General features: G+C 38.4%; 1 protein-coding gene and 1 pseudogene across 1 annotated transcript in view; both read right to left on the bottom strand.

Moving 5' to 3' along the window:
• Positions 1 to 9217, bottom strand: part of Vom2r48 (vomeronasal 2 receptor, 48) — a 40673-nt gene extending 31456 nt beyond the window's left edge. Inside the window, 2 exon segments of the mRNA NM_001099514.1 lie at positions 7587 to 7884; positions 9000 to 9217. Of these exon segments, the coding sequence (NP_001092984.1) occupies positions 7587 to 7884; positions 9000 to 9217 (516 nt within the window).
• A 2467-nt stretch (positions 9218 to 11684) lies between these two features.
• Positions 11685 to 13392, bottom strand: Eif4e-ps1 (eukaryotic translation initiation factor 4E, pseudogene 1; annotated as a pseudogene).
• Positions 13393 to 25508: the final 12116 nt, after the last annotated feature.

Here is a 25508-nt window from a genome sequence, read left to right as displayed (position 1 = left end):
CCCAAATGTCCTGATAGACTAAGTCTGAAACATGGTTCTTTGTAATAAATAAATAAATAAATAAATAAATAAATAAATAAATAAATAAATAAATAAATAAATAAATGTGAGTCAAATCCTGTGGGGAAGAGATTTGAGCACCCAGGAGTTCAGACATCCTGAGCCCACAGGACAGACTGCCACTTCTGCACACCTCTGCCCACATCCCTGGTCCCAGGGGAAACTGCACAGTGCCTCTGCACACAGAAATATAGGAACAGTCAGCCACTGGTACCCACAGATCTGGTTTGTGCCCAGGACTGAATTGAAAGGGCCAAACAGCTCCCTGCACCCAAATCTCATGGGGGAGAGAGCTGGACCCTCAGAAGTTTGGATATTCCTGAGAAGTCAAAGGAGACTACCTTCTGCTCACAGTCCAGATCCAAGAGAGAACTGCCTACTGCCATCTGTTGCCCCGGAGTGCAAGGAGCTAGGAACAATAAGGCACAGGACCCATTGATTCCTGCCCACGCCTAGAGCTGGAAGACAGTCACCAGGAGCAGCTACACACCTGAAATCAGAGCACCTGTTCTCAGAAAAGGCTGAAAGAAAACAGGAAAACAATTCTACAGGAGTGTTGGCACAGTGTCATACAGGAGGGTTATGTCACTCTCAGAGACAGTAAAACAAGCAAACACAAGAGACAACCCAATGACTAGAGGCAAGCACAGGAACATAAGCAAGAGAAACCAAGACTACTTGGCACTATCAGAGCCCAGTTCTCCCATCAAAGAAAATACTGGCTATCCAACCACACTAGAAAAGCAAGATTTAGATTTAAAAATCACATTTTGTGATAAAGATAGAGGACTTTAAGAGAGACATAAAGCACTCCCTTTAAAAAATGCAGAAAAACACAAGTAAACAAGTAGAAGCCCTTAGAGAACAAAAATCTGTGAAAGAATTACAGGAAAACACACACACACACAAACAAACAAACAAACAAACTGGGGAAGGAATTGAACAAAACAATTCAGGATTTAAAATGAAAATAGAAACAATAAGGAAAGCACAATGGGAGACAACCCTGGATATAGAAAACTTAAGGAAGAGACAAGGAGTCATAGATACAAGCATCACCAACAGAATACAAGACATAGAAGAGAAAGATACCATAGAAAACAGTGACACAACCCTCAAAGATAATGTAAACCACAAAAAGCTCCTAGTCCAAAACATCTGGGAAATCCAGGATACAAATAGAAGATCAAACCTAAGAATAATAGGTATAGAAGAAAGTGAGAACTTCCAACTCAAAGAGCCAGTAATTATATTCAACAAAATTATAGAAGAAAATGTCTCTAACCTAAAGAAAGAGATGCCCATAAACATACAAGAAGCCTACAGAACTCCAAATAGATTGGACCAGAAGAGAAATTCCTCCCATCACATAAGAGTCAAAACATCAAATGCATGAAACAAAAAAAAAAGAATATTAAAAGCAGTAAGGGAAAAAAGATGAAGTGACATATAAAGGTAGACCTATAAGAATTACACCAGACTTTTCAGAGATTATGAAAGCCAGAAGATCCTGGAAAGATGTAATTCAGACCCTAAGAGAACACAAATGCCAGCCCAAGTTACTGTATCCAGCAATACTCTCAATTAACATGGAGAAAGCAAGATATTCCATGACAAAAGCAAATTTAAACAATATCTTTCTACAAATACAGCCCTACAAAAGATAGTAGATGGAAAACTCCAACAGAAAGAGAGAAACTACATTGTACATAAAGCAAGAATATAATTTCCTTGCAATGAAAGTAAGAGACACACAAACATAATTCCACCTCTAACAACGAAAATAACAGGAAGCAACAATCACTATTATTTAACATCTCTCAACATCAACAGATTCAATTCCCTAATAAAAAGACATAGACTAACAGACTGGATATGTAAAGAGGACCCAGCATATTGCTGCATACAGGAAACATACTTCAGAGACAAAGACAGACACTACCTCAAAGTAAATAACTGGAAAACAACTTTCCAAGTAAATGGCCTGAAGAAGAAAGCTGGAGTTGTCATTCAAATATCAAATAAAATTGATTTTCAACTAAAAGTCATTTAAAAAGATAAGGAAGTACACTTCATATTCATCAAAGGAAAAGTCCAGCAAGATGAACTCTCAATCCTAAATATCTATGCTCCAAATGCAAGGGCACCTACATTCAAAAGAAAACCTTACTAAAGCACAAAGCATACATTGTACCTCACACAACGTAGTAGGAGATATCAACATCCCGCTCTCATCAATGGACAGATCATGGAAACAGAAATTAAACAGAGGCATAGAGAAACTAGCAGAAGTTATGAACAAAATGGATTTAACAAATATTTATAGAATATTTCATCATAAAACAAAAGGCTATACTTTTTTACAGCACCTCATGGAACCTTCTCTAAAATTGACCATATAATCAGTTCAAAACAGGCCTCAACAGATACACAAAGAGAGAAATAATCCTATGCATAATATCAGATCACCACGGACTAAGACTGGTCTTCAATAACAAAAATAATGACAGAAAGCCCACATACATATGGAAGTTGAACAATGCTCTACTCAATGATACCTTAGTCAAGGAAGAAATGAAGAAAGAAATTAAAGACTTCCTAGAATTTAATAAAAATGAAGATACAACATACCCAAATGTATGGAACACAATGAAAGCTCTGCTAAGAGGAAAACTCACAGCTCTGTGTGCTGGAAAAAGAAATTGTAGACAGCATATGTCAGCAGCTTGACAACACACCTACAAGCTCTAGAATGAAAAGAAATATATAAACCCAAGAGGAGTAGAAGGCAGGAAATAATCAAACTCAGAGCTGAAATCAACCAAATAAAAACAAAAAGGACTATACAAAGAATCAACAAAACCAGGAGCAGGTTCTTTGAAATAGATAAACCCTTAACCAAACTAACCCGAGGTCACAGAAAGTGTATCCAAATTAACAAAATCAGAAATAAAAAGAGAGACATAACAACAGCATATAAAGAAATTAAAACAAATCATCAAATCCTACTACAAATGCCTACATTCAACAAAATTGGAAAATCTGGAGGAAATGGACAGTTTTCTAGACAGATACCAGGTACCAAAGTTAAGACAGGAACAAATAAACTATCTAAACAACCCCATAACTTCTAAAGAAAGAGAAGCACTTATTAAAAGTCTCCCAACCTAAAAGAGCCCAGGACCAAATGGGTTCAGTGCAGAATTCTATTAGGCCTTCATAGAAGACCTCATAGCAATATTTTCTAAACTATTCCACAAAATAGGAACAGACGGAGCACTACCAAATTCCGTTTATGAAGCCACAATTACTTTTATACCAAAACCACACAAAGACCCAACATAGAAAGAGAACTTCAGACCAATTTCCCTTATGAATATTAATGCAAAAGTACTCATTAAAATTCTTGCAAACTGAATCCAAGAAAACAACAAAATGATCATCCATCATGATCGAGTAGGCTTCATGCCATGGATGCAGGGATGGTTTAACATACAGAAATCTATCAATGTAATCCACTATATAAACAAACTGAAAGATAAAAACCAAATGATCATTTCATTAGATGCTGAGAAAGCATTTTACAAAATTCAGCAGCCCTTCATGATAAAAGTCCTTGAAAGACCAGGAATTAAAGGTCCATATCTAAACATAGGAAAAGCAATATACAGAAAACCAATAGCCAACATCAAACTAAATGGAGAGAAACTTGAAGCAATCCCACTAAAATCAGGGACTAGACAAGGCCGCACACTCTCTACCTTCTTGTTCAACATAGTTTTTGATATATTAGCCAGAGAAATCAGACAACATAAGTAGGTCAAAATGATACAAGTTGGAAGGGAAGAAATCAAAATATCACTATTTACAGATGCTATAATAGTGTATTTAAGTGACCCCAAAAATTCCACCAGAGAACTATTAAGCCTGATAAACAATTTCAGCAAGGTGGCTGGATATCCTATTAACTCAAACAAATCAGTAGCCTTCCTCTACTAAAAGGATAAACAGGTTGAGAAAGAAATTAGAGAGATGACACCCTTCATGATAGTCCCAAATAATATAAAATATCTTTGTGTGACTTTAACTAAGCAAGGGAAAGATCTGTATGACAAAAACTTCAAGTCTCTGAAGAAAGAAATTGAGAAAGATCTCAGAAGATGGACAGATCTTCCATGCTCATGGATTGGCAGGATTAATATAGTAAAAATGGCCACTTTACCAAAAGCAATCAACAGATTCAATGCAATCCCCATCAAAATTCCTACTCAATTCTTTATTGAGATGGAAAGAGCAATTTGCAAATTCATTTGGAATAAAAAAAAAAACCCAGGATAGCAAAAATGATACTCAACAATAAAAGAAAATCTGGGGGAAATCACCATCCCTGACTTCATGCAGTATTACAGAACAATAGTCATAAAAACTGTAAGGTATAGGGGTTGGGGATTTAGCTCAGTGGTACAGCGCTTGCCTAGCAAGCTCAAGGCCTGGGTTCGGTCCCCAGCTCCGAAAAAAAAAAAAAGAAAAGAAACAAAACTGTAAGGTATTGGTGCAAAGACAGGCAGATATACCAGTGGAACAGAATTGAAGACCCAGAAATGAACTCACACACCTATGGTCACTTGATCTTTGACAAAGGAGCTAAAACCATCCAATGAAGAAAGATAGCATTTTCAACAAATAATTCTGGTTCAACTGGAAGCCAGCATATAGAAGAATGCAAATTGAACCATTCTTTTCACCCTGTAGAAAGCTTAAGTCCAAGTGGATCAAGGACCTCCACATCAAACCAGATACACTCAAACTAGTAGAAGAAAGAGTGGAAAAGATTCTTGAACACATGGGCACTGGAGAAAATTTCCTGAAGAAAACACCAATGGCTTATACTCTAAGATCGACAAATGGGACCTCATAAAACTGCAAAGGTTCTGTAAGGCAAACGACACTGTCATTAACACAAAACAGTAACCAACATATTGGGAACAGATCTGTACCAACCCTACATCTGATAGAGGGCTAATATACAAAATATACAAAGAACTCAAGAAGTTAGACTCCAGAGAGCAAAATAACTCTATTAAAAATGGGGAACAGAGCTAAAAAAAACTTTCTCAGCTGAGGATTATCAAATGCCCAAAAAGCACCTAAAGAAATGTTCAACATCCTTAGTCATCAGGGAAATGCAAATCAAAACAACCATGAGATTCAATCTTACACCAATCAGAATGACTAAGATAATCTCAGGTGACAGCAGATACTTGTGAGGATGTAGAGAAAGAGGAACACTCCTTCATTTTTAGTGGGATTGGAAACTGGTAGAAACACTCTGGAAATCAGTCTGGAGGTTCCTCAGAAAATCGGACATTCCACTAACTGAGGACCCAGCTATACTTCTCCTGGGCATATACCCAAAGATGCTCCAACATGCAACAAAGACACATGCTCCACTATGTTTATAGCAGCCTTATTTATAATAGCCAGAAGCTGGAAAGAACCCAGATGCCCTTCAACAGAGGAATGGATTCAAAAAATGTGGTACATCTACACAATGGTGTACTACTAAGCAGTCAAACACAATGACTTCATGAAATATAGGCAAGTGGAATGAACTACAAAATATCATCCTGAGTGATATAACCCAATCTACAGAAAAACACTCTTGGTATGTACTCATTGATAAGTTGATATTAGCCCAAAAACTGGAATTACCCAAGATGCGATCCACAGACCACAGGAAGGTCAAGAAGAAGGATGACCGAAATGCAGATGCTCCCACTTCTTTTAAAAAGGGGAAAATTATCTACAGGATGGAATATGCAAGCAAAGTTTAGAGCAGAGACTCAAGGAATGGCCATTCAGAGCCTGCCCCACATGTGGCCCACATATATACACAGACACCAAAACTAGATAAGATCGATGAAGTTAAAAATTGCATGCTGAAAGGGAACGAATAGAGATCTCTCCTGATAGACACATCCAGAGCCTGTCCAATACTGAGGTCAATGCTAGCAGCAAACCACTGAACTGAGAACAGGACATCCTTCGGAGGAATTAGAGAAAGGATTGAAAGAGCTGAAGGGTCTTGCAACCCCATAAGAACAACAATGCCAACCAACCAGAACTTCCAGGGACTAAACCACTACTGAAAGACTATACATGGACTGACCCAGGGCTCCAAATGCATATGTAGCAGAGAATAGCCTTGTTGGGCACCAGTGGAAGGGGAAGCCCTTTGTCCTGCGAAGGTTGGACCCCCAGTGCATGGGAATGTGTTGGGGAGCAGTAAAGGGGATGGATGGGGGAATGCCCTCATGAGAGGGGTAGGGGAGTGGAGGCTTATGGACAGGAAACCAGGAAAGGGAATAACAGTTGAAATGTAAGTAAAGAAATATATCTAATAAAAAAGGAAAGAAAGAAAGAAAGAAATTTGTTTAAAATATAAATGACTGCAGAAACCTCAATAAACAAACAAACAAACAAGTAAATAAATAAATAAATAAATAAATAAATAAATAAATAAATTTGATTTGGAAATCTGGGTTGGTACCAGAGTAATCAGGAATATTCCTGATTACGTAAAAACACATGAGTAGAACTTTTAAAGTTCTCTTGTTTTGTTGTCCTCTAAAACTGCATACAAATAAAAAAAATGATATTAACAATGGTACGTGGCAAAGGAAAATTTCTTGGAGTGATAAAATACAGGTTTTCTGCTGCTGTAAAGCAATAAATAATGACTCTCATCCTGGTCCTTTTGAGTTCTCACTTTTAAAGATCTGCATGCACTAACTGTTTCTCTATTACCGCTTTCATACACCATCCCCTTGCCGGGTGTTACCACCACGCCTGCGATTCTCATAGCATTCTGTGGGCCATGCTAGCATGGCCCCATACCATGTTAGCCCCAATCATTCTACAGACTAACACGGTTTCCTGTCATGAACTCTTTCACACTCCCAACACCCAGTGAAATCGTTACTCAGCAAACTGGTACCCAACAACCAAATATATGTGTTAAATGCTCAATATACAACACATCCACACAATTAACTCACAACCAATTGATAATATACCATTGCCTACATAGGCACAAAGCCCTTTACACATCCCTCCCTTAAGAACAGTCATACAAACCTGTAAAGGTGCAGAGAAGAATCTTAACATGTGTCTCTGTGTTCTCTCCGCTGCCTCTCTAGCCTCACTCTAGTCTCTTCTCTCTAAAACTTTTCTCCTTCCCACCCTTCCTACTTGTCCAATGACAGGCCTTGTTCTATCTTCTACCTGCCTTCACCTGCGTGACGACATCATCCTACAGTTGTCTTTATAATTTTTCAATTTAAAGGTTTTGAAAGTGAATTTATAATACAAACAGGGGTGCATTTGGAATAAATTATGCTGTATAATTTAAAAACTAGATAGTAATTTTTAAAGTATTTCCATACCTCATCAATAAAGAACTGAATTATTTAGTGTTTATTAACATGGCATTATGTTTAACCTAGGAGCCAGAATTCTCTGCATACCTGTGGAATGTTGTAGAGACTTAGAACTCGGGAGATCTGAGTTGATATTCCTGTTGAAATGCCCCCTATCACTGCAACCAGCTTATCAGTCTTCTCAGGCCTGCAGCTGTAGTTAGGAACTGGGGGGCTCTCTCCTGAGAGCAAAGCCATAGAACTCTCTATGGCCTTCTTCTCAATAAAGTCAACATTGAAGAGATAGAATCCAAGGGACATATTGAATAGAATATTTGGGTCCTTGTTGATTTTTTCTATAGCAAAAATCATTGCCAACATGTGCTGATAATGTTTAGTGAGATATCTAGTAGAAAAAATTGGAAAGACAATTTTTTGTTCTTTTTTACTGTTAATTTTTAATAAAATATAATCACGCCATTTACCAACCTTTTATTTCTCCATGCAGCTGCTCCCATGCTCCCTCTTAAATTCTGGAATTTTATTTCTAACAATCTAAGTCATGTAATGAATATACACAATAATCTGAGAACCAAGCAGGATAATCTATATTAAAAATGTAGAGGAAGTAGTCTTAAAAAAGATTTATAGTCCAACCTATTAAAAATTTCACAATTTTTTAAAATTTTTATTTGAAACAGAGTTTTGCCTATTTGGCCCAGGCTGTATTTAAACTCACTATGTAGACTAGGTTGATCACAGGCTCACTAAGATCCTCCTGGCTCTGCTTCTCAAGTTCTGGAATTAAAGGTTTGTACCACCACAAACTTTTATAATGTACAATTTTCAGTTTTTAATGTGCGACATTTGTCTGAGAAATTAAAATGGAGATGGAAAGCATGTGGAAAATGGCAAGCATTAAAACTTAGTATATATCATGTGCTCTTCAAAACGAGGAAAAATCTTGGGAAAATAAATAGTGCTTGAGCAACTATGGTAATTGAAAAATTGTGTTGAATGAATGAAAGCAGGAAAAATATATATTGTATTCTCAGTACAATACACTTAATAAAAACAAAGAAAAATTGCTTCAACTGAAAAGTATTTTCAAAGTTTTCTTACATATTTAAGAAAATTCAGCACGAGAAGGAGAGGGACACATGGAGAACATGAATGTGGAGCTACTGACGTTTGGACTACTGGGGAAGGGAGTGAGTTTCCTTAAAAGGTTTGCCCTAGTAGCTTACCAATACACTAAATGATGTCCTAACTCATGGAGTACTGGCATACTTAAATTAATTCAGTATTAAAAAGTGTGAGCAAGAGAGAATCCAGGAGAGAGAGAGAGAGAGAGAGAGAGAGAGAGAGAGAGAGAGAGAGAGGCAATTCTATGAAATTGAGAGATAAGTGACATTAAACATTACAGTGGAATGGGTAGAGGATGATTTGATCAACATATATTGTTTAATAGGTATGAAATCCAGAAACAATATTTTTAAAGAGAGAAGCAAAAATGCTTACCCATAAACATATTCTGGCAAATAGATTGCATCTTTAAAGTCAAATAATTTACTTCTAGTGTCTCCAGTAGTCATTCTAAGGGAAAAGAGTCCTCCGATAACAAAATCCCCATCTTGATAGTAGCCAGGAGAAGCAGGATTATTTAAGGAGACATAAGAAATTTGTACCTGGAATACAATGAGAACAATCAGGAGAGAGAAAACGATGAGTAATTTCATACTAACATTGATAAATAATTAATAAAACTTAGGAATCTATTCAGTTGAGAATCTTGAGCCAATGAATCCTGATAGCACATCAACAAACTGATAAAATACGAATCTGTCTGGTCAGTGTAGATCAAGGTTACTAAGCATTGTTTTGTCCTGATCCAGACCTGCCAGTATCCAAACACTCCTTTATTTCCTGTGAGTATAATCTTCTTTGCCTCTACTTGGCCCTAGATTATGTCCCCTTCACAGAGTCACTGTGAGTCCCCAAGGGCTCAGGAACCTCTCACTTGGCACCTGGGAATCCTGATTTTCAGCAGGAAAACATACAATTAAGAACAAGTATGAAGTATGCTTAAACATCTGTGGGGTATGTACTCTGTGAGCTGAGACTTTTCAAGGCCTCAAGGTAAAGAGAGACTAACCAGTGGAAGCATAATTAAGTCATGAAGAGTCATTTGAAGGCGGCATCAAAGCTCAATGTTTGTGGGGGAAATGTTGGACTCTTAATCATTTAACATCAGTGTCATTTTAGTATATTTCTGTAAGACCAAGCCAAAGCCTTACATTAGAAAACTATATAGGGTCTTCTAACAATTATCAATTTGTGGTTTTTTTTTTTTTTTTTTTTTTTTTAGGACTCCAGAAGATGGCATCGGAGTCTCTGGAACTTGAGTCGAATACTTGTGAGCTGTCTCATGGGTGCTGGAAATCAGGCCTTGGTCCTCTAGGAGAGCAGTTGGTATTTTTTTTTAGTGGTTTTTTTTTTTATTAACTTGAGTATTTCTTATATACATTTCGAGTGTTATTCAATTTGTGTTTTTTAACATCTTACATTGTATATGATTATAAGATAATGTTTTGAAATACATATACATAAAATTAAATATAAATTTTTAACTCACAGATTTTTTTAGAGAAATGGCATGATTTCAAATTTACTTACTGATCCCTCTTCTTCCTCTCATCCCAGTTTCTCCCTTTCCTCTCCCCTCCTTTTCCCTCCCTAGAAGAGGGGAGGCCTCCCATTGATATCATCCAACCGTCATATCAAGTTGTAGTAAGACTAGGCACACCTTCTATTGAGGCTAGACAAGATAGTCCAGTTAGGGGAAAAGAATCCAAAGTTGATCAATAGTCAAAGACAGCCAGTGCTCCTGTTTTAGGAGTTCCATATGAAGACAGAGCTGAACAAATCTTACACATGTGCAAAAAGTCTACGTCCATCCATGCATGCTCTAAAGCTGGCAGTTTAGTTTCTTTCAATGAGACCCTATGGGTACAGGTTAGTTGATCCTGTAGGTTTTCTCATGGTATCTGTGACCTCTCTGGCTCCTTCAGTTCTTCCTCTCCATCTTCCACAGCATTCCTCAAGTTCGTCTTAAGGTTTGGTTGTGAGTCTCTGCATCTGAGTCCAGCAGTTACTTGGTGATGCCTCTCTGGTGACAGTTATGCTAGGCTTTTGTCATGTTTGTCTTTCTGGGTATGGGAAGCCACTTTCAGGATGATGTTTTCTAGTTCCATTCATTTGCCTGCAAATTTCATGATGTCATTAATTTTTAAGATATCAGTGTACACATTTTATTTATAGTTTTGTACACTGATTTAATATAGATAGGACTGCTTTTCTACTTGAGTCATTGTAACCAAAGAAAAATAACCTATAATACAAAGTGTAAACTATAGCATAATGACACAAAAACACACATACTAATTCTAGGAAGGAATGTAATTATAGTGTTACATTTTTACAGTCCACACAGACCCCTGATTTGAATGAAATTCATAAATTTGTAGCAAAGCTTTGTAGTTTCAAAAATGTTACCAAAGAATGCACAAATTTAATATTTATTCCAACTTTCTGTCATATTCCTGGATTCTTTACCAATGTAAAGAATGGAGAAAAAAACAAAAACAAAGAAAAACTGAAATCAGAATCACTAATGTTATTAAGGAGTAAAGCAAATAAATTAACATTTAACAACCATCAGCAAATAGACAGCAAAGACAATGCTGTGACAAGAAACAGAAGGTTGCTAGAAAGCTGTACTCAGACCCTCATACCAGCAAAATCCTCTCCTGCACTGAATAGAACAAAACTAGATCTTTTCCTATTAAGGTGATAGAGATGCAACTTCTTTTATGAATACTGTGGAAGGGCAAATGTATGCATCATGGTAATTCAAACCAGCTGTTACAGAGTGGGCCCAGAACATATCTGTGTGTTCTGGGGTGATGTATACTGTAATTCTTTGATTAGGATAGTGGACACACTAGTTAAACTTGGGGATGGGAGAAGAGAATGAACACAGGAGTACAAGACAAAGGTGAATGAGACTTCTCTTGTAACCTAGCATCATGTGGATGGAATCAATTTCTGGTGTAGTCCACTCTGCTTCGATGAGGTGTTGGCTCAGCTCTCAATCTCAATGATGTGTGATGCAGTCTACAGCGAGAATACTCAAAATGTGTCCTCTTAAACAACAAGCCTAATTTTAGTGGTGGAGCTGCTCTTTGTAGCTGTGTTTACATGGGTCTGATCATTAATCGCTATCTTCAGAGGAAGTTCTAACTTTTCCTTGCATACTCTCCCTATGTGTGTGATTGCATCCCTGTTTTCACATTCAGTAGTTCATATTGCTATCTTTTCATCTTTAGCTTTAACATTAACAACAGCTCCACATAGAACATCAGAAGATTCTCCAAAAAGGAACAGCAGTATCCCTAGCCAAACATGGTTGAGGTCACTTCCTCCCTGCTGCTTAATCAATGTAATTAACCATCATCTTTATCATCTACTGTTTTCCTCATCTTCCACACAGGCTAAATACCATCCTTAAAAAGTGAGTAGTCACAGTTGGTAGTGGATATGGTAATCTTAGAGATCAATCTGATGTTTGTTTAGGACTGAATTTGTGGATAGATATTGTATAAATGTAATTTGTCACAGAATATTTTGTTTTCTCCATCTGTGATAATTGAAAGTTTTGCTGGGTATTAGTAGTCTGGGTTGATCTCTGTTTTCTCCTACAGTCTGAAAGACATCTGTCCAGCCCCTTTCTGTCTTTGAGAATCTCTGTTGACAAGTCATGTGTAATTCTAATAGGTCTGCCTTTATATGTTACTTGGCCATTTTTTCCTGCTTTTAATTTCTAAGTTCTGTACGTTTGGTGTTTAGATTATTATGTGGCAAAGGGATTTTGCTTTCTGGTCCAATTTGTTTGGTATTTTCTAGGCTTCTACCCTTTTAGGCATCTCTTTCTTTAAGTTACATGATTTTTTACTTTCCATTTGTATTTATTTTTATATAAAAGCCATTCAGTTTATTTACAATATTGTACATTAAAGGAATATGTTCGAAGATCACACAGAAAGTTCACAAAGCTATACATGAAATACATACTGAGAGGCTCTTACAAAATGTAGGACAGAGTTTGGAAGACTGTTATGGTTGGTGAATATTATGCAACCATTAGCTAGAAATAAGACAAAACATGCAAGTCAGTAGAATTTCAAGAAATTAAAGGCTAAAAACATTTAGCTAATAGCTAAGTTATCATATAGTTGAACAACTACCATGTAAGAATGGGAATTTATAAAACAGGTCAGTTTTTAAAAGTTCTCCATGAATAATAGGCTTTCAGTAATTTCATATAAAGGTCTTCAGAAGTTATTTTTCAAATTATTTCCAGGACTGAACTACATTATCAGTAGATGTATATATTAAAACAATAGCTTTTGTATAATTATTTATTGTATTTTAAGGAAGTCTCAATTTTTCACCTTGGGAACAAAGGTAAGAAGAAAGTCAATCAGTTAACTTAGAATGGAAGAAAAGCTCTTGGTAGGAGCAAATTGCCAACATAGAAAATAAAGAGTCCAGGAAGTAGAGAAGGACAAAATTCTAATAGCTGGACTGTAAAAATTCCAGCGTAAACTTTAGACGTGCTCAATTAAAGATGTCCTTTGATGCAGTACCTCCCCACTGACAGTTCTGACAATGTCTCGGATGTGTTATTGGCTGCAACCACATCTCCTTCAGTGTTTACTGTTTTGGCTGAAAGACATTAATCAGATTGGGCCAACGGGTAAGTTGTGTTCTGTCCATAGTCAACATACTGGTATCTCTCCTGAGATATCTGCTCAGAGTGTCCAAAGTATGCTGTTGTTACAATACCTTGCATCTTAAGTACTATGCTGTGTACTTTCATGGAAACTAGTGTACAGAAATCGTATATGTAACTCATTTACTCTGCATTAACTGTTGGTACTGTGTAATCAATGTGCTTGACATTAAGTGGGCCATTATTAGTTACATTGTTTTTTTTTAATATTTTGATTAGAAATATTTCTTTACTTACATTTCAAACATTATTCCTCTTCCCAGTTTTCTGCCCACAAGCCCCTATTCCCTCCCATCCCCCTTCCCCATACAGGTATTCCCCCTATACATACCCCTTATTCCCCCCTCCCCATATTCCACTGCACTGGGGGTCCAAACTTGGTAGGATAAAGGGCTTCCCCTTGCACTGATGCCACAATAAGCCTATTCTCTGCTACATATGCAGTTGGAGCCCTGGGATAGTCCAGGTATAGTCTTTTGGTGGTGGGTTAGTTGCTAGAAGCTCTGGTTGGTTGGCATTGTTGTTCTTATGGGGTACCAAGCCCCTTCAGCTCTTTCAATCCTTCCTCTAATTCCCCTAAATGGGGTCCTGTTCTCAGTTCAGTGATTTGCTGCTAGCACTGACCTCTGTGTTGGATATGCTCTGGATGTATCTCCCAGGAGAGATCTATATCCCATCCCTCTCAGCATGCCTTCTTTAGTTTCATCAATCTTTTGATTTAGTTTTGGTGACTGTATGTATATGGACCACATGTGGGTCAGACTCTGAATGGCTATTCGTTGAGTTGCTGCTCTAAATGTGGCTTCCATATCCCCTCCTATGGATATTTTTCCCCTTAAGAATGAGTGGGAGCGCCAGTTTTAAAGGAGACAGGTAGGTTCACCAATGTCCTACAAAGACTTGCTTTTAAGATTTAGTCATGTCATGGGGTTTTGATCTATTACCATGTTATCCTGTCTAAAGGTCAAATGGTTGGACTGGGGAAGTGGCCTAGCTGGAAAACTGTCTTGCGTAAGGCCCGCTGTGGTCATCTCTTAATGACTCTAGACCTGAGGAGACAGATCACAGGAGGTCACCTTGGTGAGTCAGAGATGAGAGAGAGATACCATGAGAGAATGACACAGACGAGGTGCCTGAAGAATGGTCCCTGAGGTTGTCCTCTAGCCTTTCACACATGCACACCTACATACAAAGCTCAACTGTCCTAGTCTAAGTTGGCGCCTGAATCTTGACATAACCCAAAGGGGTTCTGATTTCTTCACAACTGATTATTACAAAATTCTTCAGACTTATCTTGATAAGTCATCTCATCTAGATTTTGTAATTTCTCCAATCGACCATATACATAGATAGATAGATAGATAGATAGATAGATAGATAGATAGATAGATAGAGATAGATAAAGATTCTTCAGGGGTTAAAGGCCTGGGAGCCTGGAGGTATAACTCAATTGGCAGAATATCTAACATGCATGAAGCCTTGGGTTCCATCTCCAGGACCCCAGAAACAGGACATGATAGCACACATCTGTAATCTGAATATTCAGGAAGTCGAGGCAGTAGGTTTACAAGTTCAAAGTCATCCACAGCTACATAGTGAGTGGCTTTGAGGCCAGAAGGGATTAAGTAAGACCCCCACCTCCAGAAAAAAATAAAGATATTTCAGGACCTCAGTCTTAACATCTAGAATACCACTGATGGAGATACTGTTTCTAGGCCTCTTCGTGTGGCCGTGCTGGGAATACGTTTAACAGATGAAAAATCTCACATATTCACATCACCACTTCCCACTCCACTTCAGTACTGCGTGCAGTCACTGTTGGTTGCTGGTTGGTTGGTTGGTTGGATTTTTGAAACAGGGCCTCTCATGTCCTCAGGCTGCCTTCAAACTTCCTATCCTCAAAGCTTAGGATCTTATTCAGTGTTATAGCATTTCCCTGGCATGCTTAAGGCACTGGGTTTGATTCTTAGGACCAGCAAAACATTTTAAAATGATAACAAAGTTTCAACAGGGCTGGCAAGATGGTTTAGCAGGTAAAGGTGCTTGCCATGTAAGCCTGGTGATCTAGATTCCTCAATACCCGAAAGACAATGGAAGGACAAAATCAACTCCACAAAGTCGTCATCCGAGCTCAGCATGCTCGCCACTGCGTGTACACACATGTACACAAATGTGTACACATCTACACACATGTACACACACACACACACACACACACACACACACACACACACAAAACCTTTTTAAATGTTATTTAATGCTATTTAAGGTTCCTGAGCATGGGTGAGGCTCATCACCTGCTAAGTTTCACCATAAGACAGTGTCATAACAAGCTGACTTTTCTCCTGGAATCATTTCAAATAAATTTCCCAACCTCTGCCAGGAAGGTAGTGTATGTTTGGCTGTGTTTTTGAAGAACAAAGCTAGGCAGTACCACATGGAGAATTTGAACTAATTCCCTTCTTTTTGTGGCAGTTGGGTTTTGTTTGTTTTTGAGATGATTCTGTTACCATCTGCAGAGAGCTAGGATGCCACCACACCCGGCTTCTCTCCACTGTTAATACTTTCTGGCCTCTCCCCCACAGTTTATGCCCCAGTGTGCATGGTTTCGCACTGTTTTAATGATACTTGGGGAAAAAAAAACAAGAGATAAGTTCATTTTTTTCCAATCTTCCACGCTTAACTAAACATGCCAAATTATCCTCTTTTTCCTCTTTCTTCTTTTTTGTTTATGTGGGTTTTTAAAAATCTGTCTTTAATCCCAGTACTCGGGAGGTAGAGGCAGACAGATCTCTGTGAGTTCAAGGCCAGCCCGGTCTACAGAGGGAGTTGGGAGTTCCAGGACAGCCAAGGCTACACAGTGAGACCCTATCTCAAAAAAAAAAAAGAAAGAAAAACAGGAAAAAAACAATAAATAAATAAATATTTTATTTATAAAAATTACATTATATATAATACAAATATTATATTTGTAAAATAAATGTATCTTTGGTTTAAAAAAAAAAGAATGAGTGGGAGCATCCACATTTTGGTCATCCTTATTCTTGAGTTTCCTGTGGTCTGTGAATTGCATCTTGGGTAGTTCAAACTTTTGGGCTATTATCCACTTATCAATGAGTACATACCAAGTGTGTTTTTCTGTGTTTGAGTAACCTCACTCAGAATGATATTTTGTAGTTCATTCCACTTGCCTATGAATTTCATGAAGTCATTGTTTTTGATAGCTGAGTAGTACTCCATTGTGTAGATGTACCACATTTTTTTAATACATTCCTCTGTTGAAGGGCATCTAGGTTCTTTGCAACTTCCAGCTATTATAAATAAGGTTGGTATGAACATAGTGGAGCATGTGTCTTTGCTGAATGTTGGAGCATCTTTGTGTATATGCCCAAGAGAGGTATAGCTGGGTCCTCAGGTAGTGGAATGTTCAATTTTCTGAAGAACCTCCAGACTGATTTCCAGAGTGGTTGTACCAGTGTGCAATCCCACCAACAATGGAGGAGTGTTCCCCTTTCTCCACATCTTTGCCAGCATGTGCTGTTACCTTAGCTTTTTATATTAGCCCTTCTGACTGGTGTGAGGTAGAATCACATGGTTGTTTTCAATTTGCATTTCCCTGTTGACTAAGGATGTTGAACACTTCTTTAGAAGCTTTTTGGCCAAGCTATAATCCTTAGCAGAGAATGTTTTGCTTAGCTCTGTACCCCATTTTTTAATAGGATCATTTGGCTCTCAGAAGTCAAACTTCTTTAGTTCTTTGTATATTTTGGATATTAGCCCTCTATGAGATTTAGGATTGGTAAAGATCTTTCTCCAATCTGTTGGTTGCTGTTTTGTGCTAATAACAGTGTCTTTTGCCTTACAGAAGCTTTGCAGTTTTATGAGGTCCCATTTGTCGATTCTTGATCTTTGAGCATGAGGCATTGGTGTTTTGTATAGGAAATTTTCCCCAGTGCCCATGTGTTCAAGACTCTTCCCCACTTTTTCTTCTACTAGTTTGAGTATACCTGGTTTGATGTGGAGGTCCTTGATCCACTGGAATTTAACCTTTGTACATGGTGATAAGAATGGACTGATTTGCATTCTTCTACATGCTGAACTCCACTTGAAGCAACACCTTTTGTTTAAAATGATATATTTCTTTCATTGGATGGTTATAGATCCTTTGTCAAATATCAAGTGACCATAGGTATGTGGATTCATTTCTGGGTCTTTAATTCTGTTCCACTGGTCTATCTGCCTGTCTCTGTACCAAAACCATAGTTTTTATGACTATTGCTCTGTAATACTGCTTGAAGTCATGGATGGTGATTCCCCCAGAAGTTCTTTTATTGTTGAGTATAGCTTTCTCTATCCTGGGATTTTTGTTATTCCAAGTGAATTTGCAAATTGCTCTTTCTATCTCTATAAAGAATTGAATAGGAATTTTGATGGGGATTGCATTGAATCTGTAGATTGCTTTTGGCAAAATGGCCATCTTTACTATATTAATCCTGCCATCCATGAGCATGAAGGATCTTTCCATCTTCTGAGATCTTCTTCAATTTCTTTCTTCAGAGACTTGAAGTTCTTGCCATACAGATCTTTCACTTGCTTGGTTAAAGTCACACCAAGGTATTTTATATTATTTGGGACCATTGTGAAGGGTGTCATTTCCTTAATTTCTTTCTCAACCTGTTTATCCTTTGAGTAGAGGAAAGTTACTAATTTGTTTGAATGAATTTTATACCCCAACACTTGGTTGAAGTTGTTTATCAGGTTAAGTAGTTCTCTTGTGGAACTTTTGGGATCACTTAAGTACACTAACATATCATCTGCAAATAGTGATATTTTGACTTATTTTCTTCCAATTTGTATCCCTTTCACCTCTGTTCGCTGTCTGATTCCTCTGGCTAGGACTTCAAGTATTATATGGAATAAGTTGAGAGAGAGTGGGAAGCCTTGTCTAGTCCCTGATTTTAGTGGGTTTGTCTCAAGTTTCTCTCTATTTAGTTTGATGTTAGCTACTGGTTTGCTGTATACTGCTTTTACTATGTTTAGATATGGGTCTTGAATTCCAGATCTTTCCAGGACTTTTATCATGAAGGGCTGTTGAATTTTGTCAAATACTTTCTCAGCATCTAATGAAATGATCATGTGGTTCTTATCTTTTAGTTTGTTTATATAATACATTACATTGATGGATTTTCGTATATTAAACCATCCTTGTATCCCTGGGAAGAAGCCTACTTGATCATGGTGGACGATCATTTTGATGTGTTCTTGGCTGTGGTTTGCAAGAATTTTATTATTTTTGCATCATCATTCATAAAGGAAATTATTTTGAAGTTCTCTTTCTTTGTTGGATCTTTGTGTCGTTTTGGTATAAGAGTAATTGTGGCTTCAAGAAAGAATTTGGTAGTGCTCCGTCTGTTTTAATTGTGTGGAATAGTTTGGGCAGTATTGGTATGAGATCTTCTATGAAGGTCTGATAGAATTCTGCACTGAACCCATCTGGACCTGGACTTTTTTTGGTGCTTCTATTTCTTTAGGAGTTTGGAGTTGTTTTGATAGTTTATTTGTTCTTAATTTAACTTTGGTACCTGGTATCTGTCCAGAAAATTGTCGACTTCCTCCAGATTTTCCAGTTTTGTTGAATATAGGCTTTTGTAGTAGGATCTGATGTTTTTTTTAATTTCTTCAGATTCTGTTGTTATGTCACTATTTTTATTCCTGATTTTGTTAATTTGGATACACTCTCTGTGACCTCTGGTTAGTCTGGCTAAGGGTTTATCTATCTTGTTGATTTTCTCAAAGAACCAGCTCTTGGTTTTGTTGATTCTTTGTATAGTCCTTTTCAATTCTACTTGGTTGATTTCTGCCCTGAGTTTAATTATTTCGTGTCTTCTACTCCTCTTGGGTATATTTATTTCTTTTTGTTCTAGAGTTTTAGGTGTGTTGTCAAGCTGCTGACATATGCTCTCTCCTGTTTCTTTTTACAGTCACTCAGAGCTATGAATGTTCCTCTTAGTACCACTTTCATTGTGTCCCATAAGTTTGGGAATGTTGTATCTTTATTTTCATTAAATTCTAAGAAGACTTTAATTTCTTTATTTCTTCCTTGACCAAGTTGTCATTGAGTAGAGCATAGTTCAACTTCCATTTATATGTTGGCTTTCTGTCATTATTGTTTTTATTGAAGACCAGTCTTAGTGTGTGGTGATCTGATAGGATGCATGGGATTATTTCTATTTGCCTGTATCTGTTGAGGCCTGTTTTGTGACCAATTTTATGGTCAATTTTGGACAAGTTTCCATATGGTGCTGAGAAGAAGGTATATCCTTTTGTTTTAGGATGAAATGTTCTGTTAAATCTGTTAAAGCCATTTGGTTCAAAACTTCTGTTAGTTTCTCTATGTCTCTGTTTAATTTCTGTTTCTATGATCTGTCCATTGATGAGAGTGGGCTGTTGAAATCTCCTACTATTATCCTTTGAGGTGCAGTGTGTGCTTTGAGCTTTAGTCAGGTTCTTTTATGAATGTAGGTGCCCTTATATTTGGATCATAGATATTTAGGATTAAGAGTTAATCTTGGTGGATTTTTACTTTGATAAATATGAAGTGTCCTTGCTTATCTTTTTAAATGACTCTTAGTTGAAAGTCAATTTCATTTGGTATTATAATGGCAACTCCAGTTTGTTTCTTTGGGCCATTTGCTTGGAAAAATTTTTAGAGCCATTTACTCTGAGCTAGTGTCTGTCTTTGGCTCTGAGGTATGTTTACTCCATGCAGCAAAATGCTGGGCCCTCTTTATGTTTATTCTGTTAGTCTCTGTCTTTTTATTGGGGAATGGAGTCTGTTGATGTTGAGAGATATTAAGGAATATTGGTTGCCACTTCCTGTTATTTTCATTGTTAGAAGTGGAATTATGTTTCTCTTTTTCAGTTTTGTTGCAAGGAAATTATATTCTTGCATTCAGTACAGTGTAGTTTCTGTCATTGTGTTGAAGTTTTCCTTCTATTATGCTTTGTAGTGCTGGATTTGTAGAAAGATATTGCATAAATTTGGTTTTGTCATGGGCTATCTTAGTTTCTCAATCTTTGATAATTAAGAGTTTTGCTGGATACAGTAGCTTGGGCTGATATTTGTGTTCTCTTAAGGTCTGTATGACATCTTTCCAGGACCTTCTGGCTTTCATAGTCTCTGCTGAGAAGTCTGGTGAAATTCTTATAAGTCTCCATTTATATGTCACTTGACTTTTTTCCCTTACTGCTTTTAATATTTTTTCTTTGTTTTGTGCATTTGGTATTTTAACTATTATGTGACTGGAGAAATTTTGCTTCTGGTCTAATCTATTTGGAGTTCTGTAGGCTTCTTGTATGTTTATGGGCATCTCTTTCTTTAGGTTAGGGAAGTTTTCTTCTACAATTTTGTTGAATATATTTACTGGCCCTTTAAGTTGGGATTCTTCACTTTCATTCTATACCTATTATCCTTAGATTTGATCTTCTCATTGTGTCCTGGATTTCCTGAATGTTTTGGGCTAGGAGCCTTTTACTTTTTACATTATCTTTGACAGTTGTGTTGATGTTTTCTATGGTATCTTCTGCCCCTGAGATTCTCTCTTCTATGTCTTGTATTCTATTGGTGATGCTTGTATCTACAGCTCCTTTGGTTTTCTATATCCAGGGTTGTGTCCCTTTGTGCTTTCTTTATTGTTTCTAGTTCCATTTTCAATTCATTAACCTGTTTGTTTGTATTTTCCTGTAATTCTTTCAAGGATGTTTATGTTTCCTCTCTAAGTGCTACTACTTGTTTACTTGTGTTTTCTTGCATTTCTTTTTCTTTCCGGAGCTGAGGATGGATCCCAGGGCCTTGAGCTTGCTAGGCAAGCTCTCTACCACTGAGCTAAATCCCCAACCCCCTGCATTTCTTTAAGGAAGTTCTTTATGTCCTTCTTAAAGTCCTCCGTCACTATCATAAAATGTGATTTTAAATCTAAATCTTGCTTTTCTGGTGTATTTGGATATCCAATATTTTCTTTGGTGGGAGAACTGGGCTATGATGATGTCAAGTAGTCTTGGCTTCTGTTGCTTAGGTTCCTGCGCTTGCCTCTAGTCATTGGGTTGTCTCTGGTGTTTGCCTGTCTTGCTGTTTCTGAGAGTTACTTGACCCTGCTGTAGGCCTCTGTGTCAGCACTCCTGTAGAACTGTTTTCCTGTTTACTTTCAGCCTTTCCTGAGAACAGGTGCTCTGATTTCAGGTGTATCAGCACTCCTGGAGAGTGTCTTCCAGCTCTAGGCATGGGCAGGAATCAAAGTGCTCATGTAGGTCATTGTACCCAACAGGCACAGTTGGCACTATGTTATTCCCTCTTGGGTCTGGACTGTGGGCAGAGGGTATTCTCCTCTGACTTCTCAGAAGCATCCACACTTCTGAGGTTCCAGCTCCCTTCCACACAGGATTTGGGTGCAGGGAGCTACTTGGCTAGTTCAGTTCGGTCCTGGGCACAGACCAGATCTGTGGGTACCGGCAGCTGTCTGTTCCTATATCCCTCTGTCCAGAGGCACTGTGCAGTTTCCCCTTGGACCAGTGATGTGGGCTGAGGTGTGCAGAGGTGGCTGTATGTACTGCGGTCTCAGGATGTCTGTACTCCTGGGTCATCTGCCCTTTTCCCCATGGGATTTGGGTGCATTGGACTGTGGGATGGTGTCAGTTCACTTCCAGACAGAGCCAGAAACAAGAAGTGCCCTGACCTAGAGGACTTCTGCTTTTGTGTATCCTGAATCCACCAGGCAGGTAATTTGGTAGCAGAAAAGTGGGTCTTACCTCTGTTCTCAGCTGTGGCAGCACTTCTGGAGACTGTCTTCAAGCTCTAGGCATGGGCAGGAGTCAAAGGGTCCTGCCCCTGATTGCTCATGTAGGTCCTCGCACCCAGCAGGCACAGTTGGCATTCTGCGATTCTCTCTTGGGTCTGGCCTGTGGGCAGAGGGTATTCTCCTCTGACTTCTCAGGAGTATCCACACTTCTGAGGATCCAGCTCTCTCCCCCATGGGATTTGGATGCAGGGAGCTATTTGGCTGGTTCAGTTTGGTCCTGAGCGCAGACCAGAACCACGGGTACCAGCGGCTCTCTGTTCCTATATCCCTGTGTCCAGAGACATTGTGCAGTTTCCCCTTAGACCAGGGATGTGGGCTGAGGTGTGCAGAGGTGATAGTCTGTCCTGTGGTCTCAGGATATCTCTTTCCTGTGGTCTCAGGATGTCTCCATGATTTTTTTAAAGTATTTTCTGGGCCTTTGATCTGGGAATCTTTCCTTGCTCTATACCTATTGTTCTTAGGTTCTGTATTTTTCATAGTGTCCCAGGTTTCCTGGAATTTTTGGTGTAAGGATTGTTTTAGATTTCACATTTTCTTTGACCAATGTGTCACTTTCTTCTATTATATTTTCTACACCTGGGATTCCCTCGTCCATCTCTTGAATCCTGCCAGTGATACACTTTCATTTGTAGTTTCTGTTCACTTAACAAAATGAAAAGCCATTTCAAGTTTTCCTCCAGTGTGTGTTTCTTTATAGGTTTTATTTTCATTTTTAGGTCTTGAACAGGTGTATTGATTTCCTTCACCTGTTTGTTTGTATTTTCTTGGATTTTTAAAAAAGGATTTAACCTTATACTCTTTAAGGAAAACAAGTGGAATGAATTGTGGGGAGAACAGAGGAACAGAATACAACTGGAATGGAGTATGTGTTAGAGACAATCCTGAAACATAGACCAATGGAAACTTCCACAAATCAATCAGGGTTACCCTAGCTAAGACTCTTAGAAGATTTGGAGCCTTAACTGAATATCTCCTGTAATCATGCAATATAATCTGTAGATGGATTGAGACACCAACCTGGCTACAAACTTTTCATCTTACAATTTATCCTTCCCACAATATGTGCTATAGTAAATTTGGCACAGAAATTTTGGGAGAGGCCAACCATAACTGGACCATGTTGAGACCTATTATATGAGAGGGAGCCTCAGGGCCAGGATCCAGAAACTCTATAGCCCAGAGTTCTGCAATAGAAAAAAATACAAATAGCAAAACAAACAAACCCCAACAACACTAACTAAAAAAAAACAAAGACAATATGAGTCCTAATAATATTCTATTTTCATAGATTGGTGTCTATGCCAACTGACATAAAAGATTCTTCACCCTGCAACTAATGAAAGCAGATGTAGAGACCCGCTTAAAAAGATTAGGAGTAGTGTGGCAAATCTTGCAGAAGAGGGGAAAGAAAGCATTGTCAGAGTCAAAGGGGTAAAGGATACCACAATGAAACCCAAAGAATTAACTAATATGGGGGCTCACAGAAACTGAACCACCAATCAGGGAGTCTGCATGGGACTGACCTAAGCCCTCTGCACATATGTTATAGTTGTGTAGCTTGTTCTTCTTATGGGACCCCTTACAGTGGAAACAAAAACTCTCTCTGACTCTGTTGCCTGCCTCTAGGAACCTTTCCTATTAAATTGCCCTGTGTAGCCTAAATAGAAGAAGGGATGCCTAATCTTACTGTACTTGTTGTGTTATGGCTGGTTGATACCTGTGGGAGACCTGCGATTTTATGAAGAACAAAGGCTTATGTGAGGGTGTTCCACAACTTAAAGCTAGATCAGAGCTGACACAGGATAAATTGCCCAGTTGAGGGAAATACAACAGCATGAAGCAGAAGCTATGGTTCCAAAGAAGGAAAAGATGCTGACCAAAGATAAAAGAAACAATTGTCAGGATTGGGAGAGACACAATGAATGGCAAAAATTGCAGATCTAGAAAAGAGAAAAGACTTATCCCCAGTAAGTAAGTAAGGCATCCAGGCATGATGAGTTCAAAATTTGTGAAGAAGCCGTGGACACAGAGAATAATATGACTAAGAGTAAGGTCCTCAGAGGTATGGGAACCTCTACAATTCACAGTAGACTGCCAATCCAGGTAGGAAACTCAGGCTAACTCAGGGAATTTGATGCTGGGCTGGGGAGTTCTATAACACCCAGCATAAATTGTGGACCCAGTATGTAGTGAGAACTGACCCATGTATAGACACAAAGATTCATGGAGTTTCACAAAACAGAGCAGAAACTGTGGAACTGTGAAGGAGACTAGAGCTAAAGCAGGACAAGGTATTCAGGCAAAGGGAGGTCAAAAACTAATGCCAGAAACTATGAAGTAGAATGGAAGGCATACCTGACAAGACAGTAGCTTCCTTCGAAGAGAAACTAGTGGTAAAGCTTGGATTCCCGAAGTATGATTCCTAGGGAGGCAAGGGAAAGCTCAGTCTTAACTCAACTCTCTGAACTCTCTGAACAGTGTAACTGCCTGACTGAAAAATTGAGGGTTGGTTTAAGGTATCAACAGCAAAAACATACTAGAATAATTGTTCCCAGAGAGAAAAAATTGCAAGAAATTAGATGACAAATGTTTAAAAGAATGAATAAGAAAGAGAGCTGAACACCCAGAATTGCAGACATCCTGAGACTGCAGGACAGACTGCCACTCTGCATGCCTCTGCCCACATCCCTGGTCCAAGAGGAAACTGCACAGTGCCTCTGGACACAGGAATAAAGGAACAGGAACAGTCAGCCACCAACAACTCTGATTCTGGCCTGTGCCCAGGACTGAAATGAACTGGTCGAACACATCCCTGCACCCAAATCCCATGGGGGAGAGAACTGGATGCTCAGAAGTGTGTACACTGCTGAGAAATCAGAGGAGACTACCCTCTGCCCATGTTCAAGACCTAATGCCAACTGTGCCCCCTGGGTACAAGGACCCAGGAACTTAAAGGGGCAGGACACTTGTGATTCCTGCCACTGCCTAGAACTGAAAGACAGGTACCAGGAGCACCTACACACCTGAAATAAGAATACCAGAAAAGGCTGAAAGAAAACAGGAAAACAGTTCTACAGGAGTGCTGACACAGAGACCTACAGCAGGGTCAATCCACTCTCAGAAACAGCATGACAAGCAAACACCAGAGACAACCCAATGGCTAGAGGCAAACACAGGAACCTAAGGAACAGAAACCAAGACTACTTGACATCATCAGAGCCCAGCTCCTCTACCAAAGAAAATACTGAATATCCAAACACACTGGAAAAGCAAGATGTAGATTTAAAATCACATTTTATGATAATGATGGAGGATTTTAAT

The sequence above is a fragment of the Rattus norvegicus genome, chromosome 4 (genome assembly GCF_021556685.1).
Source record: "Rattus norvegicus strain SHRSP/BbbUtx chromosome 4, alternate assembly SHRSP_T2T, whole genome shotgun sequence".
In the NCBI taxonomy this organism is placed as follows: Eukaryota; Metazoa; Chordata; class Mammalia; order Rodentia; family Muridae; genus Rattus; species Rattus norvegicus.
This window is presented reverse-complemented; position numbering and strand designations above follow the sequence as displayed.